Source organism: Neopelma chrysocephalum, unplaced genomic scaffold (genome assembly GCF_003984885.1).
Source record: "Neopelma chrysocephalum unplaced genomic scaffold, ASM398488v2 Primary Assembly neopelma1_84, whole genome shotgun sequence".
Taxonomy (NCBI): Eukaryota; Metazoa; Chordata; class Aves; order Passeriformes; family Pipridae; genus Neopelma; species Neopelma chrysocephalum.
This window is the reverse complement of record NW_020897746.1, coordinates 9566257-9585323: the sequence shown is the minus strand read 5'-3', so window position 1 is coordinate 9585323 and position 19067 is coordinate 9566257. Positions and strand designations below refer to the sequence as shown.

At 52.4% G+C, this 19067-nt stretch overlaps 1 protein-coding gene across 1 annotated transcript; it reads left to right on the top strand.

Moving 5' to 3' along the window:
• Nucleotides 1-4736: 4736 nt before the first annotated feature.
• On the top strand, nt 4737-13801 carry SLC16A6 (solute carrier family 16 member 6). The gene is made up of 6 exons (XM_027691334.1): nt 4737-4871; nt 6924-7165; nt 7745-7888; nt 8630-8758; nt 9683-10504; nt 11121-13801. Exons 2-6 carry the CDS (start codon nt 6931-6933, stop codon nt 11390-11392), a joined length of 1602 nt encoding a protein of 533 aa, XP_027547135.1. The 5' UTR covers nt 4737-4871; nt 6924-6930; the 3' UTR covers nt 11393-13801.
• The last annotated feature ends 5266 nt before the right edge of the window (nt 13802-19067 follow it).

The following is a 19067-nucleotide window of genomic DNA, read 5'->3' as shown; positions in this document are numbered from 1 at the left end:
TTCACAGAAACTCGGGATAAGTCCAAACCAGACAAACCAGTTTAGAAAAGCCCCAAACCCTCTCCAACCAGGACATCCTGGGGTTGGCCCCGGGGGCAGAGGAGGAGATGCCTCTCCGGGATGTCACCGCTGGTGGTGCCACCGCGGAGCGGCCGCGGTCACCCACGGCAGTGACTGGCAGTATCTGTCATGTATTTATTACACATTAACCAGAAAGTTTACAAATCTTGGGGCCAGCAAGATCATTTTCACATTTTTCACATTCTTTCACATTTTCACGCCTGCCTGGAGAGCAAAGCAGTGGCCGGAGCCCAGAAAAACCTGACGCCCTTTGAAGCACGTCCAGCTGTGCTGTCCCCCCGCTGGCACCCGGGGCTCGCACCCCACCCGGGGTATCACAGCTCTGATCTCCTGCCCAAACCCACACTGATGGCCCTGTTCTCCTGCTGGAAGTCCCAGCAGGCATCCCCATCCTGGCTGCAAGGAGCAGGGAGATAAGGACACAGCGAGAGATGAGAAATTCAAACTGGATCGGGCACCCGCTGTTATCCAGGACCACTCCAGGGGCTCCCAGCATTGCCCCTTGTGCCAGCCAGGGTCAGGGAAACTGAGGCAGGAGAGCAGAAGTGATGGCTTAGGTCGTGCACTGACCCCACAGCTGCAAAGTGATGCAGGATGGGGACATGTCCCCATGGTGTGGCTCCCAGCACTGACCCTGACCCTGCTGACAATGCCCAACCACAGCCTGGAGGGGATGGATAGTGGGACAGACAGGCTTTCAAAGGGGAGAAAACAAAACAAAAAAAAATTCCATATTTTCTTTGCAAATTAAACTTGCACAGATCTTATGTTTGATTCAAGCCCAGAGAAGGGCAGCAGGTGCCTCTTGAGGGGTTTATCCATGGGGCAGAGGGTGCAGGAGCTCTGTGCCTGCCCCATTGGCCCTCCTCAGTCCTAACATGTTTACCAGCTAAGCTCCATTCCTGGTACAACCATCCTGACAATGCTCTGAACAGAGTCAGGACTTTATTCCAGGAAGAGGTTTTCTGCTGGAATAGTTTATACTAGTTCCCCTAACAGAATAAAGCGGCACCGACAAAAACATACTTCTGCAGATTTACCAGGATTTCTGCCAGCTCCTGGGACAGGAGAATGTTTTTCACCCATCTCGCTGCTGGGTCTTTCAGAGAAAACATTTCACATGCCGAGCAGGGCCGGGCAAACCCCGGCAGAATAAATGAACTGGAAGTCCCGGAGCCATCCGGCGGCGCAGCTCAGGGGCCCGCGCTCCCCTTCCCTCCACAGCCCGCCCTGCTCTCCAGCTCCCGCCTGATTTATGCCCACCGACAGGAGGCTTGCTCTGCTTCCCCGGGGATTACAGAGCTCTCCAACACCAGCCACGCACCCGGGTTGCAAAAGCCCCCGGGATGATGGAGGAGCACGTCCTGTCCCGGTGCCAGCGCTGCCAGGGATGGGATGGACCCACAAGGGATGTGCCGGGGCAAAGAACCCTGGCAAGACACAGCCGAGCCAGGCAGCAGGGAAATCCCTCCAAAGTGGGCAAACAACTCGGGGGGAAAAGGATTTTACAGCAGGGTTGGGAAGCCTTGAGCTGGAGAGTCTGCAGCCACCATCCCCATTCCCCCCACAGGGCCCCTCCAGTCCCCATCGCTCCCCGAAGCCTTATTGCTCTTGGAAGGCCCAGAGGAAAGGAATGAGAAGGTGAGGCAGAGACAGATGCAAAGGACTGACAAGAAATACCAAGGAGTAAATCGCTTTGGGTTTTTCATGCCAAAGATATTTGCATTCTTATTTCTCCCCTGGAGGCACAAACCTCTTTTGTTGTCCCATAACCACTTGCACTGTCGATGCCAGGAAGAATTTCAGCATGGGGAGGGTGACCCATTTCCAAGGAAAAGCCTGTGTAACGGGGATATCAGCTCTATGAGGCCAGAGGGGTGGTCACCCTTTATCTGTGCCCCTGAAAGGCAACATATGGATAAAGGGCAACCACCTCAGAGGAACCTCGGGTTTCCTTGGAATAAGGGGTTTTCCTGTGGGACAAGGTGATACAAGGTTCCCAAGGACACACAGGACACAGTCCCATGGCCGAGCATTTGGATTTCAGATGGATTTCAGCCTGTTTAGGACTGTTTAGGGACTGTGAGGAGTGAAGCTGCTGGAACATCCCTGTGAGCACCAGCACTTGCTGGAAGCAGTGGCTCTTGAACCAGCATTGCCACGAGAAACCAGCAGTGGTTTTCCCAAAGTTCCCAAACGAAAGCAGTAGCTAATTTGCCTCATTTTGGGAGATTTGCAGAATTTTGCCCCCACTGCCCTTCGCTGTGCCACCCCACCAGCCATCCCATTGTGACAAAAGAAGGGAAAAGCAGGAGAAGGGACTCCGGCCAAACCAAACACAGCAGCCCTTGCACTGAAGGAACATTTTAACCTGGATACTGTTTCCAGGAGTGTGAACCAGGATCACTGCGTTCCACATTAATCTGTGGTGAGGTCCCGGGCCAGCACAGTGGGTAGACCCCAGGAGGGCAGGTGAGGAGGGGTCTGCTCACTGTCCCAGTCTGAGTCCTCTGCTATTCCCTGCAGGCAAAAGTCACTGGCCCACAAGCCACAAGGAATGGTGCAAGGCTCCAAAACCCCTTGGCAGCATCCATCTGCTGCACTGGGATGCAGCAGCAGCAGCAGTGGCTGTGGCACAGCAAGCCCCCAGTGCTGTCAGGTTTTTTCCTCCTTTTTACTGATTTCAAGGAAATTTAGAGGACTTAAGCACTCATTGCTTTAGTTCCATCCCTCTTTGCCAAGCGCTGCTGGGCACGGGAAGAAACCCTGCCCTGTGCTCTCCATGCCAGGTGTTAGGCTGGATCTCAGGGAAAGGTTCTTCCCCCAGAGGGTGGTTGGGCACTGACCAGGCTCCCCAGGGCAGTGGGAACAGCCCCAAGGCTGCCAGAGCTCCAGGAGGGTTTGGACAACGCTCTCAGGGACAGGGTGGGATGGTTGGGGTGTCCTGTGCAGGGCCAGGGGTTGGATTCCATGATCCTTGTGAGTCCCTTGCAACTCAGGATATTCTATGATTAGGGACTGAACCTCTGCTCCCTTCCCCATCCATGTAGGTGGTGACTTGGTCTCTCCTGCTTCCAGTTTGACTCACAAATCCCTACTTTTTAAGCTCCCTACATAAGGGAGATGTTTTCCCCTAAAAATACAACTAAAGGAGATGGTTTCCCCTAAAAATGTAACTGAGGGAAATGTTTCTCCCTAAAAATGCAACTAAGGGAGATGCTTTCCCCTAAAAGCTCAACCAAGGGAGATGTTTTTCCCTAAAAAAAATGCAACTAAGGGAGATGCTTTCCCCTAAAAATTCGAGCAAGGGAGATGCTTTCCCCTAAAAGTACAGCCAAGGGAGATGTTTTCTCCTAAAAATGCAACAAACTGAGGTGTTTTCCCTTAAAAATGCAACTAAAGAACATGTTTTTCCCTAAAAATACAACAAAAGGAGATGGTTTCCTCTAAAAAATGCAATTAAAGGATATGTTTTCTCCTAAATGTGCAACTAACAGAGACACTTTCCCCCAAAAATTCAACCCAGGGAAATGTCTTTCCCTAAAAGTACAACTAAGGGAGATGTTTTCCTTTAAAAAATGCAACTAAAGAACATGTTTTTCCCTAAAAATGCAACTAAAGGAGATGGTTTCCTCTAAAAAAGTGCAATTAAAGGACATGTTTTCTCCTTAAAAAAAATGCAACTAACGGAGATGGTTTCCCCCTAAAAATTCAACACAGGGAGATGTTTTTCCCTAAAAATCCAACCAAGGCAGACCTTTTCCCCTAAAAACTCAACCCAGGGAGTACCTTTTCCCTAAAAATTCAACCAAGGCAGACCTTTTTCCCTAAAAATTCAACTCACGGAGATGCTTTCCCCTAAAAATTCAACCAAGGGTGATGTTTTCTCCTAAAAGTACAGCTAAGGGAGATGGTTTCCCCTAAAAAAATCAACCAAGGGAGATGTTCTCCCTCAAAAATGCACCTAAAGAACATGTTTTTCCCTAAAAATACAATTAAAGGTGACTGGTTTTCCCTAAAAATTCAACCAATGGAGATGCTTTCCCCTAAAAGTACAACTAAGGGAGACTGTTTCCCCTAAAAAATTCAACCCAGGGAGACGTTTTTCCTTAAAAACGCGACGAAGGGAAACGTTTTCCCTAAAAACACAGCTAAGGGACATGTTCCCTCTAAAAACGCAATGAAGGGAGACGTTTTCCCTAAAAACACAACTGAAGGACATGTTTCCCTAAAAACGCTGCATCCAAAGGGGACAAGGACACTCTGGCACCCCCAGGAGCACAGGGGAGGGGGGGTACTCCCAGATGCGCTCACCCCCACCCGCATCCCCATCCGCGGGGATGCTCCAGCGGCGCATCCCGGGGACCCGCTCGGGCACCTGCTCCCCGCGGGGCGCGGGTCCCTGCGGCAGGTGCGGGGCTGGCGAGGGGATCTCTCTCTGTTTCTCTCTCTCCCTCTCTTTCTCTCTCCCTCTCTGGGTCCCTGGAGGAGCGGGGGGGGAGCCGCTCCCGCCGCCCTGCACCGCCCCTCCCCGCACACGCGGTGCCGCCGCTGGGGCGAGCCGGGCCCGGCGCCGCGCACATGGGCGCTGCGGAGCCGCCGGCGGAGACCGGCTCCAGCCGGTATATAAGGGCTGGGAGCGAGCACCGAGCAGCAGCAGCAGCCGCCGCCGCGGGCAGCGGGAGCAGCAGCGGCCGGCGGGGCAGCGGGGGCCGCCTCCTCGCCGAGGGTCGCCCGCCCGCTCGCCCTCCCCGGGCCATGGGCAGCCCCTGACCCCGCCGCAGCACCGGGTGAGTGGGGCTCCCCTCCTTCCCGCGGGAGCGGGGTGGGGGGAGGGCTTTGTTTCTCTCTCTCTCTTTCTCCTTTTTTTTTTTTTATCCCCCCCTTTCTCATTTTTGGCCTCTTTTAAACATTATTCCCCTCTCCCCTCGCCCGCATCCCTGTATTTTTAGCCCGCGGCCCCGGCGATGCAGGAATTAGGGCTGAAATGTTGGGAAAGTGATGCAGGGAAGGGGGGGCCACGCCGGGCCCCTGCGCGCTCCGGCTTCTTAATTTTCAGGTTTTTTTCCCCCCTCATCGCCATTTCTTTTAATCTCTAAACGTACAAAGCACACGCCCCAGGTTTGCGGTTTCGGGGGTTGTTTTTTCTTCCTTTCCTTTCCTTTTTTTTTTTCCTCCTTTCTGTTCCTAAGCGTGCTTCCTCCTGAACCTACTCTCTCCCAATTCCTCGTGCGGTGACACAGAAATTCACGGCAGCCCCGTCCCCCTTCTCGGGGGTCTCCGGGCACTTCCCACAAAACTTCGGGCCGCCGCCGGGGGTCCCGCCCGTGCCCCTCGCCCCGGCGCGGGGCTGCAGCAGAGCAGCACCGCAGGGATGCAGGAGCCCACGCCTCGCTGCATCCCTGGGAGAAAGGATCCCGAGGGAGCCGCGCACCCGCCATGCAGCACCGCACGGGGGGTCTGCGAGCTGCGGGGACCCCCCTGCCCCGCTCAGGGACCCCCTCGCGTGGGATCCCACCCCCGTCCAGCTCCCGGGGGGCGCCGGTGTCTCGCACTCGCCTGGTCCGCCGAGAGAAGTTGCCCGGGGGTGGGGAGGGGGTGGCTGGGACGGCGTGGCCGGAGCCGCTCGGGCTCCGTGCGCCGAGAACGCGGTGCCGAGGAGATCTGAGCAGAAAATGGAGGAGGGAAATGCCTGGTGGCTGCCGGGGCCGGCGGCGCGGGGGGAGAACGCGCAAAGAGCCGCCGGGTCCGCGCGGTGCCCGGGGCAGCCCCCGGGCGGGACCCCTGCGGCCACCCCTCGGTCCCTGCCCGGGGGCGGCTGCTCGGAGCCAGCGCTGGGGCGTGACCCCGGCACTGCCGTGTCTCCCCCACGCAGGTGACACGGTGACACTGGCACTCCCCGCACGGGTGTGGCAGTGACCCCGGCACGGTGACCCCGGCACGGTGACCGTGGCACTGTCCCCCGCCCTGTGCAGGTGTAGCAGTGACCCCAGGACTGTGACCCTGGCGCTGTCCCCCCCCCCATGCAGGCATGGCACTGACCCTGGCACTGTCCCCCTGCAGAGTTATGGCAGCGCTGGAGTTCCACAAGGAGCTCCGTGTGGGACAAAAGCTGCCCCTGCACACCCACAGCCCCTGATGACACGGAGAAGGGCTGAAGAGACCCCACTGTCATATGGGGCGATCCCCTCCAGCCCCCCAGTGCCCTGGGGGCTGTAAGCGGCCCCAAGGGCTGCAGGGGAGCTGGTGGCAGCAGGGGGTTGTCCCCACCCCCTGTTTTGAGGTTTGGGCAGCCCTGAGCTGCCACTTTGGGGGCAGACAAGCTCCCCAGGAGTTCCTGTCATCCTGGAGCCAGCGGCTGCGGGATTCTGGACACCACAGCATGTGACAGTGGGTTCTGTCACCGACTGATCCTGCGGCAAATGGGTGTCACTGAGGTGTCACCGGGCAGGCAGGGGGTGCAGCGGGGAGGACGGGTGCCCCGGGGGGGTTCCTGCAGCTCCACCAGCCCACACTGGGTTCTGCGGTGGATCTTTCACGAACTGCACCCACCCACCCCCTCACACCGACAGACAGATGACAACTCCCGGGCTTGGCTGCTGGGAACAGCCTGCCCGGGTGCTGAGCTGAGAGTTTCTGGTCCTGGGCTCGCAGGGCACCATCAGGGAGGAGCCCGTGGGGTGACAGAGGCAGAAATATCAGCCCAGCTCCTCTGTTTAATCCCTCGGCAGCACAGGGACTGGCTCATGGTGCCTTCGGGAACGCTGCAGATCCTAGACTGTGCCTCTTTCAGCAAAATTCAGCTTCAACTCATGCCTGGCTCCCTGTCCCCTCTTCTCCAGGTCCAAAATGACGGTCAAAGCTGTAAAAATGCCGTGCACCTCTGCAAACGTTTATACTAAAGTGCCTGACGGAGGATGGGGCTGGACAGTTGCTTTTGCATTCTTTGTTGTGGAAGCCCTCACATACGGCATCATAAAATCATTTGGAGTCTTCTTCAATGACCTGATGGAAAGCTTTGACGAAACCAACAGCAGGATATCATGGATAATATCCATATGTGTGTTTGTGCAGACCTTCACAGGTAAGAGGAGCAGGTGCAAGGGGCAGCCGTACTGCTGACTCAGCAAACAAGGGCCTGGTACCTGTGACTTTCGTGCCTCTAATGGCTCCACTATAAATTAAATAACAGCCATAAAGCTCAGAGGCTGCCATGAAATGCTAAGAAATGTCTGTCTCACCCTTTGAGCCCTGACTCATGTCCTTGCGTGGTGCAGGGACATGGTCCATGTCGCTGGCCTTGGCCCGGCTGTTCAGGTCTCGCAGGCAAAAACCAGAGTTTTGAAACCAAAGTCTGCAGTGAAAAGGATTAGAAGTAGCTGGAGCCTTGCTGAAATCCGCTGGTGTCTGGGGATGTGGCTGCAGGTTTGTCCCAGGCTCCCACGCACTCATCTTTAAGTCTCTTGTGATGATTTTTTTAGCACGTCCTAAGTGCCACAAGAGCTGTGCGGCGCTCCAAGGATGGCCCCGGGGTGACACGGTGCTGTGCGGGGAGGTGGCACAACAGGGGGACCTGGGCAGGAGTACGAGAAGAGCCTCTGGAGGAGACGTGGCTGGTGAAGCTGCTGCGTTGGGTGTTGACCGGGGCTCTCTCCCTCCCCAGCTCCTCTGTCGACGGTGCTCAGCAACCGCTTCGGTCACCGCTTGGTGGTGATGGCCGGGGGGCTGCTCATCAGCACCGGGATGGTCATCGCCGCCTTCGCCCGCTCTGTCGTGGACATGTATGTCACCATCGGCATCATCTCCGGTGAGTCATCCTCTGCTGTTACCTGTCCAACGCTCCCCGTGCTCTCCCGCAGCTTCCCGCAAACCCACGGGGGTTTTACCCCCCGTGACAGGGGGATTGCTTAACGCTGCTGCCCCTCCGGAGCTGACCTCGCCCTCCTGGGAGGGGGGTTAAGCTGGGCTCTGGGCTTGGCTTTCTACCCTCTCACCCTGGGGACCACCCTGGGTCGTGGTCCTGTGCTCGTGCAGCCGTACTGGATGCTTCTCACGGACTGGGATCGCTGGGGAGACCAAACTGCTCGTGGGGTCAGATCCTCTTAACCTTTGCCTCTGTCTCTTTTTTTTCTTTTCCTGATACTTCTCCCCCTCTCCAGCCTGGTCTGGATGTCCTGCTCCCATCTGTGTCCAGGAGCTTGCCTTGCTTAGGGGAGCAGTTGCTACAGGCTCAAACTCTTTAGGCACATGAGGTCCTGAAAGTGGACCCCCCTGGCTGCTTTGTAGCAGAAGGCGTTATCTGGCAGGTTTGGGAGGCTGGGTCTCTTGGGTTTTTACTTTCCTCTTTTCTTTTTCTTTCCCCCCCTCTCCAATTCACAAAAAAATAACATTCTGGTTTCCCCAATGATTTTCTTCCAGGGTGACTTGCTGAGTTGGCCGAAATGATACTGTGTAATCACCACCGGGAAAGCCGACTTAAGGTGTTCTTGCATCGGTGTTTAACCCTCCTTTACTTGTTGTTATGGCAATTTTTGGCATTTATTCACAGGCCTTGGATACTGCCTCACCTTCCTCCCGACTGTCACCATTTTATCACAGTATTTTGACAAAAGGCGCTCGCTGGTCACAGCAGTGGCATCTACAGGGGAATGTTTCGCCGTCTTCTCCTTCGCACCAGGTACAGTCCCCACATGCTGGGAGTTCACATGTGTGTGCCTAAAGCTCAGCACTGCTCCCCTCTCCTTTTCCCAAGCAAATGGGAGCCAGAGGGGACCAAGGGAGCTGGTGCCCGGGGACCTGCTAAAGCCCACAGGTTGTTGCTCGTGTGCCCATGGCACTCGTGCCCTGCAGGCAGGGTGATAAATAGTCCCAGAGCCGGGTCTAACGCTGCCCGGGCCGTCCCCAGCGGGATCTGCCAGCACAGGACATGCCTGGCTGATACACAGCCCGATGGGCTCCCTATATAGATCTGGCAGGCTAAAAATAAGACAGAGAAACTTCAGCTATTTAAAACACACACAGTGCACACATAACTGCTCCTAAAGGTTAGTGGGCTTGTGCTTAGCACGGGCTGCCGAGCTGCTCCAGCCTTTTGGGGGCCTGTCCCCGGGCAGCACGTCCCTGTCCTTGGCTGCTCAGGTGATCCTGCTGTGCATGTGTGCTTTCAGCTAATCCCCAGTGCAAAGCTGCTTTGGTTGCACATGAAGGCTGGTAATTCAGCAGTGACATGCACCTTTGAGTAGGGCTAAGGGACTTCCTCTGGTGGCTGGTTTCAGGGTGGGGTCAGCCGAGAGAGGAAACTCGAGTGTTGAGTTTGTGCTCCTTCACTAAAAATAACACCCCCTTCATCCCCAAATTCAGAAGGGGCTGCCTAGAGGGTGGCTTCTGCTAGAGAGGTGGTGAACACAGCTTCTAGCTTTTGTCTGCCGCAGCTGAGGGGAGGAAAGTGGGTGCCAGACCCCTGAGCAGGAGGGAGCCAAGGTGCCTGGAACCCTCCAGTGGTAAAACTCGAGTGACTTCCCCGGCTGTAAATTCAACTCTCTGGTGTAACTGCAGGCTTTCCTAGTTACAATTTCTTCTTCCTCTTGCTCTCTCCCCTCAGCAATCACAGCTCTGAAGGAGCAGATTGGCTGGAGATACAGCATGCTTTCTGTCGGGGTGCTGCAGCTTGGCATCACCGTCTGTGGATCGCTGCTGCGACCCATCATCATCAAAGAGCAAGAAGAAGTGAAAGCACAGCCTCCAGAAGAGTCCACCGAGACAAAGTACATGCTTGAAAACGAGCAAACATGCACCTCAATAGAGTCCATAGACTCAGGAGTCGATATAACTACCTCACCCAGCAACGTGCCTGGAAAAACCAAAGCAGAGCCGAAAAGTGAAGAACCAAAGCAACACGGACAGATTCCCGTTGAAAATAACAGCACCCCTCCAGAACCAAAAACCAAACTACTGGACTTCTCTGTGATGAGAGACTATAGCTTTATCTGTTATGCATTCTTTGGCCTGTTTGCAACCCTGGGCTTCTTCGCTCCCTCCCTCTACATCATCCCCCTGAGTCTCAGCCTGGGCATCGGCAAGGACCACTCCGCGTACATCCTGTCGGCCATGGCCATCGCCGAGGTCTTCGGGAGGATTTTTGCTGGCTGGGTCCTCAACAAGAAGCCCATCCGCAAGATCTACATCGAACTCATCTGTGTCATCCTGCTGTCCGTAGCGTTGTTTGCCTTCCCTTTTGCCTCCGAGTTCTGGGGCTTGATGACATGTAGCATTTATTTTGGGTTCATGCTCGGCACGGTGGCGGGCACACATATTCCCCTCCTGGCAGAAGATGATGTGGTTGGCATTGAAAAGATGTCTTCTGCAGCTGGAGTCTACGTCTTCATTCAAAGCTTAGCTGGGTTGGCTGGACCACCCATTGCAGGTAACTCTCAAACTTTGACCTTAATTTGCTTTTTGAAATGTTTGACAGCTGTTGGTGCTGATCTCTGCCTAGAAAGGGTTCTGGCAGCGCTAATCACAGCACTATCCTAAGAGCCCTGCAACTAGTATTAGGAGACTCTGGGAGCCAGAAGACTGCTGCAATGCAGCTCTGCAGAGTCCCACGGATGAGGCAGTCTCCACTGAGGAACCTCAGAGGGAAGGGAAATACTGCAGTGCTACCCTGATCCTGTTAGAAACCCAAACCTGGCATCACTTCAGGCTCTAGCGACCAGCAGAGGCGAATCCCTCTTGCTGTGCCTGTGTCTGTGCCACACACTGCAGAGAGGGGAAGTCTCTATCAGAACAAACAGATGCTTGATGCATCTCGGGCTTAGAGTCCCTGCGGTGCCCAGAGGCTTCTGACTTGCCTGAAGATGACACCACGTACCCCTGAACACAGTGGGTTCACTTTTTTAAAGTGGCATCTGTTTATCATTGAGCTCTGCCTGCAGATGAAGTGATGCAGAGGCACCAGGATTAAAAATCCGCAGGAAGGATGGCTGGGCAGGGGAGAGGGGGAGCTGACCGGGTCTAACTGCTGTGATTGTTTTTTGTAGGTGTCTTAGTGGATACGACAAAGAACTACAGCTCAGCCTTCTACTCCTGTGCTGCTGGCATGGTCCTGGGGGCCGTGTTTCTGGCCCTGGTGAGGCCGTGCAAGACTGGGCTGTGCCGCCGCCACCGCCATCACCAGCAGCAGCAGCAGCAGCAGCAGCAGGAGGAGGAGGAGAGCCCACCAGGGCCCCCACCAGAATTACCAGATGACTTTATAGACATGGATATTGGAAAAGCGGAAAATTCAGGAAAAGGCTCTGACAGCGTGGTATAGAAAACAAAAACAAACCCCGTTCCTTTTCTCCATCTAACGTACTCGGCGTAAGGCTGGGGAAAATGTCAGCTCTGCTCCACGTTTTAAAACTACATTCTAAAGGGAATGTGAAATTTTAAATGTGAACAGTTGCTACCAACAACTTTTTTTTTTTTTTCTAAAATATTAGACAGAACTTTTTTAACCAACAATGGAAAGCTCCATAGAAAATACGGATAGCCACGTAAAAATAACTCCTGTCTAGCATGAAGATGTGATGCACACTCTTGCTTTCCTGATAACAAGCATAGGTAAAGGTTCAACTGATCCCATAAATACTGACAACAGCAACAGCAGAAGCAGCTCAGCCTCTGACTGTCACCCATCCCCTACCACAAATTCCACACAGACAAGAAACCGATGATACGAACTGGAGACAAGCATTTCATACACCACCAGTAGCCAACTGAATCTTCTTCTGGAGGGATACAGACTCATGTTTTAGCTTTGAGGAGGAGGCTAGGCTAGATAGCTGACACTTAGAAACCATTGCTAATGATCTTAACTTGAATGTCACAAATGCTGGGAAATCAAAGGCTCCGTGTGTCTTTATGGCCAGTTTTTACTGCACGTATTTTCCTGAGATCATTTTTCTTCTCCTGATTGGGACCCCTAGAACTGTTTTCTATTGATAGTCAGATCTGATGTACTGTTTCTAATTTAACTAGTATTTATTAATTTATTCTGAGATTGTTAAAGGAGGTTAGCTTAAATAACTGGAGAGGAAAAATGATCTTCTGCATAACGGAAAGCTGTCTTTACATCATTCTCTTCAATGCCTATCTTGTATTGCTTGTGAAATTGTTGGGGAAATTACTCTTACAGCATAAAGTGTAGCTGTTTTTAATAGGTAAGTCTTAAGTAACCCAGTTATTTAAAAAGGAAAAAAAAATAATAAACTGCAGATCCAGCATCTCTTTCCACGGAAAAAAGGCTCAGCAGGTGCCAATGGACGTGGCACCACTGCAGAACCAGCCCACCCTGCAGGGAGGATTTGGCCCAGCGTGTCTTAATGTACCCAAAACCTTCGCTCACAGGTGCACCAGGAAACCTCTGCCTCATCCCCGATGGAATGTGGGACCCCCCACGTCACTCAGCCCCTCGCTCCCCACGTCTGTGGGGTCACGGGGTGGCTGGGCCGAGCTGCACCCCCTTCCCTAGCTCTCCCTGCTCCCCCAAAGGCAGCAAGAGGCTTTTTGGTTTGTTTTTTTTTGCTGCTGAGATCAGTGAGAAGCGAAGTGGAGCCTGTGCACCTCGGTGGCGCGAAGGGAGCGACAAAAGACAAGGGACGAGCTGTTCATTTTTAGTCTTAACAGGAGAGATTCCTGCTCACGGTGACACGAGCTTGCTTACCCCACCTATATGCATCTTCTCGCCTCTAGGCAACTCAGGGGGACAAATCAAACAAGTCTGTTTCGGTTTGGAAGGAAACCCAAACCACCATTTCTGTGTATTTCGAGTGGAAGTGGCATCATCCATTAACTGCTACGCTGACCTGTCTGTGTTTTACCAGCCATAAGAAATGTGGGACAATCTGTGTAAAAAAAAAGAAAAAAAAAAAAAAGGAGAACAACCTCTTTTTGGGAAGGTGCTTGATTTGTTTTTTTTCTGTCTTAGATGTCCATAAAAAAAAAAAAAAAAAAAAAAAAAAAGGAAAAAAAAAAAAAAAAAAAAAAAAAAAGAGAAGAGAAACAGGCACTCTTGCAAGTGGCTGGAGCAATTCATCCTCACTGCCCGAGACCCGCGGTCTCGCGTCCTTCCTCTGCCTCAGCACTTTATCACGGCCAGCAGAACCTCGCTGCGTTGCACCCAGGACTGGAAGACCCCCTTACAGAGAACTAAGAGTCGCGTGAAAAAATCAGTGATTAACGAACAAGTAACCATGTCGCATTAAAAGATGTGCTTTTTATTTATTGTTTTAATTTATGATACTTCAAGCGTTTTGGTAAACGTTCTGTAGCCTGTAATTGTAAGGTTATTGAAGTCTTTGTGACACGAGACCTCACTACAGCACTTTGCTATTCCAACTGCTTGGAAGTGGAAAAAAAGGCCTCCAGGTTTTGCGTGTGTGTGGAAGCTCCCTGTTCTGCAGATTTGCGAGGTTCTACTGTAACTTAGGTTTGGTTTTTTTGTTTTGTTTTTTTACAACATTTTCCAATACAGATCAAATAATATGTATGTCACTGACCTCACAGTCCATTTCTGTTCCTGTCTGTGTAGCAGCACGAGCAGGGGAGCGAGTGATGAGTATGTGTGTGTGCGGGCGCAGCAGACCCACAAGCAGGATTTACTGATTTGTTTGTAACGTACCCAGTGGACTCTGGAAATACTCTAAACACTGAGACTTGCAATAAACTTTTTCTTTTTTTTGGTTTTTTTTTCCCCTTTCCTTCTTTTTTTTTTTTTTTTAATAATAAACACGGTGAAGAAACTTTCCTCCTCTCCCTCTTCTCCATCCCTGGGGTGTCCCAAAGCCTTCTCCCTGCGGGTTTGTTGCGGGATCTAACCCGTTGCATCCCCTCCCAAAGTGCTCTCCCAGCGTGGCTGTCACAATGCCACTTCTCCAGCCTGAAGTGGCTGTGCTTTCCCTGCACATTGGGCAATCCGAGTTCTTTAAATGAGCTGCCTGGAAGCCGTGGATTAGCGCTGACCTCAAGGGTGCTCTTGTAAACTCTTACCCGGGGAGCCCTGATTAGAGGGAGCCTTTTCTTCTCCTGAGTGGTGCCTGAATGGGTGGCACTTAGGAACATTACCCTCGTGCCTTCAAGAAGCACGCAATCATGTAATTATTTTATCATCTCTGAATTGCTGAATACTTTCCCCATGCCGGGCTAAGCAACTTGTGTATCAGAAAATCTACTTAAAAAAGAAAAAAAAAAAGCCACTAAATAGCAGAACAGTCGCACTAAGGAGCAATTTTCTCTCCCTCAAACCTAATTTCTTTTTACGCCAGAGAGAGACGCCCTTCCCCGCTTACCCTGCGACTCCCAACATCACCAAACCCTCCAAGGAGTAACTGCCACATCCCAAATATCACTGCATGCATTAGATTTGCAAATCAACTACTTGCTGAAGGAATCATCACAGCCGCTGATGTGTGTTAAGTACAATCTGTTTTCGTTCTGGTTGCAAAAGTCCTAGAACAGAGGTGATCCGTGCATGCAAGCAGGGCAGACTCGAGCACAAACACCAAAGTCTCGGGAAGCTAATCTGTCCAAATTTGACTCTGACTCAACTGCAGCAGTGAACAAACATTATTTGCAACAGTTTCCTCAAAAACAACCCCCCTCAAAAAAGGCGTTACAAAGGCTGCACACAGTTCACATAAATAAAAGCAACATTTAACTGCAGCACTATCAGATGTCTCTGCCTGCACAGAAAGATTTTAAGAGTCGTTTTTCCCACCTGGTTTACATTAATTGCCCGTGACCTTCTCTGTTATCCTGGTACAAAGGCATTAAGGCCAGAACAAAATAGGATAAGAACATATTTATTCAGTAGCACTGCATGTCTACTTTGTACCATGGTAAATAAGAGGAGAATGTGAGACAGGACTTGCTTCAGCAGTCCTTGCTATTCCTCTCCAAAAGGGTTGTGTAAACTCTTGCAGTCAATGAGGCCGGTGCCAGCCAAATGTAAATAGAGGAAATTACACAAGGTCAGCTTGGGGGAGGCCAGAAACCCTCAGACCATAGGTATCTGGCCTTTCTAAAGCAGAAAGGAAGCTGGAAAGTGGGGGGTTGTTTGTTGTTTTGGGGTCTTTAAAAAAAAAACAAACCAAAACAAAAAAAACAAACCCCCCAAAAAACAACCAAAAGACAAAACCATTTTTTCCACTTGAAATTAAAAGGAAGGGGAGCCTCTTGTTCTTTTTGCACTTATTTTAGCTAAGTTGACACCGGGTTCTTAAGGGGACAAATGAATCTTTTAAATATAGCTCAACTGGTTCTGGAAAGAAAGCAAAGTAGGTGCTTACAAAACAGCCTGAATGTTATAACGCGTCCCTTCAGATGTTACTTGTTACCATCTGAGATCATCGTGTTCCAGCTGCCTGTAGTAAACATGACCTGAATTCTCACAGTGATGCAAGCCCAGCAGCAGCCACCCCGTCCTTCCTTCCTCTTCAAAACTCATCCTGAAGATGCTTCACAGGTTGGGTTTAGGAAAACCTTTGGGTTTAGGGAAACGTCCCTTTAACTTCTGGCTTGGTTTGAGGGCTGGGGGAGCGAGTGCTGCTGCCCAGAGGGACTGTTTTATACGTGATGTCCACACCAAAAGACAGGACCCTTCAGGAAGAAATTCAGGAAGAATTTCTTCATGGAAAGGGTGGTCAGGCATTGGAAGGGGCTGCCCAGGGAGGTGGGGTAGTCACCATCCCTGGAGGTGTCCAAGCAATGACTGACTGGACGTGGCACTCAGTGCCCTGGTTTAATTGACACGGTGGTGGTTGGTCAAAGACTTGATGATCTTGGAGGTCTTTTCCAACCCTGGTGATTGTATTCTATGATTCCACGACCCCTGGTTCCCACTGGGACCCTGCACCAGACACACACAGGAAAGGCTCCTGGGCATTCCAAGCTGCTGTGGGTTCCCAAAGCCGGTTTGCAGCCGTGATGCCCTCGTGCTTCCCGCCGATCCAGGCCTCCTCTGGGCATCCTGGCAGCAAACCACACAGTTTCCCCCTCCCCAGCTTCATTCCCATGGACTTCTCCTTGCAGGATCTGCAAATCTGTGGCCGCAGCAGCATAAAGCTCACTCTGCAAACTGCAGTAAGTCATCTAATAAATCAAATGCGATCCCCCCCCCCCTCCCTTCCTACTGCAGTCGACGAGCTCCAGTTACAACAATTTGTGGTAAAATATTACTCACCAGCACTTTGGCCCGTGCGAGGCAGCTCTGCCTCGGTACAGACAGCCCCTAAATCACAGCTTTGTCACAGAAGCCACAAGCATAACCAAAAGACTTATTACACGCAGACACTCCGAGGAGAAGGCCAAGGAGACAATAGTTCCCTTCGGTTCCTTTTGTCAGAGCTTTCATTAATGTCATGAACGTCTTTTTCTGCTTTGTCCACTGCTGGGTGCTTGCCACGCTCAGCCTGGCACAGGAGCAGCCCAAACCATCCCCAAGGAGCCTGAGAGATGGCAAACCAGGGTGCTGAGCATCACCCTGTGTTCCTGCTCTCCCAGCAGGGCTGGTACCCCCAGTCCTGCCCCTCTGCTCTCCTGATTCCTTTTAATCTCCACCAGTTTGCCCATGTGCTACGGGAAGTTATGAAAATTAGGCATTTTTAGCACTTCAAGGCTTTTGCCTTTTGCTGTGATGTGGCTGATAGTTTGGTTTTTTTTTCACATGTTGCAAAATGAGACAAAGACCCAAAATCACCAGTGAAGAGCAAAGGCCATTTTTGTGCTTGTACCTGGGGTTGGAGGATGGCAGGAGAGAGGCACAGGGGGGGCACAGGGCAGCACCAGCACTGCCAGGGGGGCTTTCCATTCCCAATGCTGCCCCATGCACAGTAACAGGGGGATGATCCTGCCTACACTGAGCACCCTCCTAAAATCCTGCTGAGCACCCACCCAACCACCACCCTGGGATTGAGGGAACAGGGTCAGCTCCTCTCACCCTGTCCTAAGCCCCTCACTCCACCTCCCTGCCATGATGAGAAGGAGGGTTTCCCTCAGTGGGTATAAACTGCAAATTAATGACTAAATAACGCAGTGACAGATGAAGACACGTGAAAAGGTCCAATTCTGACACCACCACTCACACAAACCTGCCACTGGAGCCTTTTATCTGCTCCAGGCACAGCCCTTGGCCAAACCCTTCCCCTCACAGGTCCTGAATCTCCCTTCCTTTGCCAGCAGTGACCACCCCATGGCCGTGTGTCCCAGCCCTGGCAGTGGGAGCACAGCGGTGACTTGAGGACACCACGACACACGAGGCCACTCCTGCTCCAGATGCTGCATCCACAGGCAGGAGCTGGCACAGCAACTGCTATCCTTCCACATTCCCACATTGCATCCTCCTGGAGAACCAGGAGTGAAAGCAGGTTCTGGTTTGCACAGAGAGGAGGGAGGAGCAGAGCAAGGTGCCCTCCACATCCTGGCACCAGAAGCCAGGCTCGCTGCGGGATGGGATGAATCCCTGTGGATGCAGGACAGGATGTTCCTCTGCTGCTCCTCCGAAAGCAGCACTTTTGGCACAACGCTGCCTTTGCCAAACGCTCCAATGTGCACACCAGGAAAATGAAAACTGGAAACGTGGAGCAACAGCTTGGAGCTGAACCCCAGAAAAGCCGGCTCCTTCCCACGCACTGCCTGCCCTGAAATCACTCCCTTCCCCTCCTCCTGCTGCAGCCCCAGGGCCCTGGTGTGAGCCCCGGGTTCACTGTACCCAAAACCAGCCCCAAACACCCCGTGGCAGTATCTCCCTCACGCACATCCCCGAGCTGCAGCCACAACACTTATCAGCCCCGGCCAGGCACAGCCCTGCCCTGTGCCAGGGCACCCCAGGGCTATCAAGGGCCACAGACCTCCTGCCCCACCACGGGGCACCCAGGGGATGTTGGGGGCCCCGGTGGACTGGGCTCCTGCCAACTGGTCCCACCATCATCCCCCATGGGTGAGAGTGGGGACACAGGGAATGTCCCACCCCACCCACTCAGTGCCACCCGAGGGATCTGATCCCAGCCTCCAGTGGGCCCTGGCACAGCACTCAGGCAGCCCTTCCCTGCTGCTCACAAACACAACCCTTTTTTGCTCAACAGCAGCTGCTCATAACCCAGCGAGGGGCTTTGCTCTGCCCACACAGAAACCCCCCCAAAATACCCCAACCACACTTTCAGAAACACTCATGTCCACAGAGAACTGCTGGCCCTGCACAGTTCCCCCTCCTCAGTCACTCAGTAATTCCCTATCCAGAAAAAATACACATTAAACAAGCTGTACCTTGGAAGGAGTCTGCAGGCACAGGAATTTCTCTGTTTCTTCTCCTCCTGCCTCGTTGGTGAGGGGTCAGAGCCCTTCACAGCTTTGTCCAATATCACAATCACAAAGGAACCAGCAGGTGAACCCACTGCCCCATCAAGCACTCACAGCAAACCCTGGTGCAAACAATCACCCAAACTGTTAAACACAAAACCACCTTCGAGCTTCAGTTCATTGAGTGTTTTCATCGAGACAACCCCGGGTCTGCACCGGCAGTGTCACATCTCAAAGGTTTTTATTCAGCCTCCTTTGCGCAGCTTTCAGTGAGTCAAGAATTTCAACCTTCAAGGACAAGGCACTGACCCTGCAGCCTGACCCACCTGTGGAGTTCTCCTTTGTTAAAAAAGCACTTTCAGCACAGCAGAGAGGCCAAACTGGTCGGTGTGGGAAGTGGAAACTGGACATAAACTTTAGAACTACGTCAAATTCAATTTTATCGAGCGAGGAAACAATAGAGATAAATATTAAAATACAGCAGTGATTCTATTTCAAAAAAGTAATTTTTTTAATGTAGACAGATGCACTCTGGCGTGGGCTTTTAACAGCAGATAATTCACACGCTTTAGAGAATTTAATTGCTCGCAGTGTGTAAGGGCAGGAAGGGAGAACAAAAGCAGATCTGTGAAGCAGAGAGGAAAAATTAGTCC

Bases quoted from the DNA above. Each gene is read 5' to 3' on its own strand.
- SLC16A6 (XM_027691334.1), top strand. From the start codon at position 6,931: ATGACGGTCAAAGCTGTAAAAATGCCGTGCACCTCTGCAAACGTTTAT. The intron at 7,166-7,744 runs GTAAGAGGAGCA...CTCCCTCCCCAG, and splicing joins GTTTGTGCAGACCTTCACAG to CTCCTCTGTCGACGGTGCTC. The intron at 10,505-11,120 runs GTAACTCTCAAA...TGTTTTTTGTAG, and splicing joins GGCTGGACCACCCATTGCAG to GTGTCTTAGTGGATACGACA.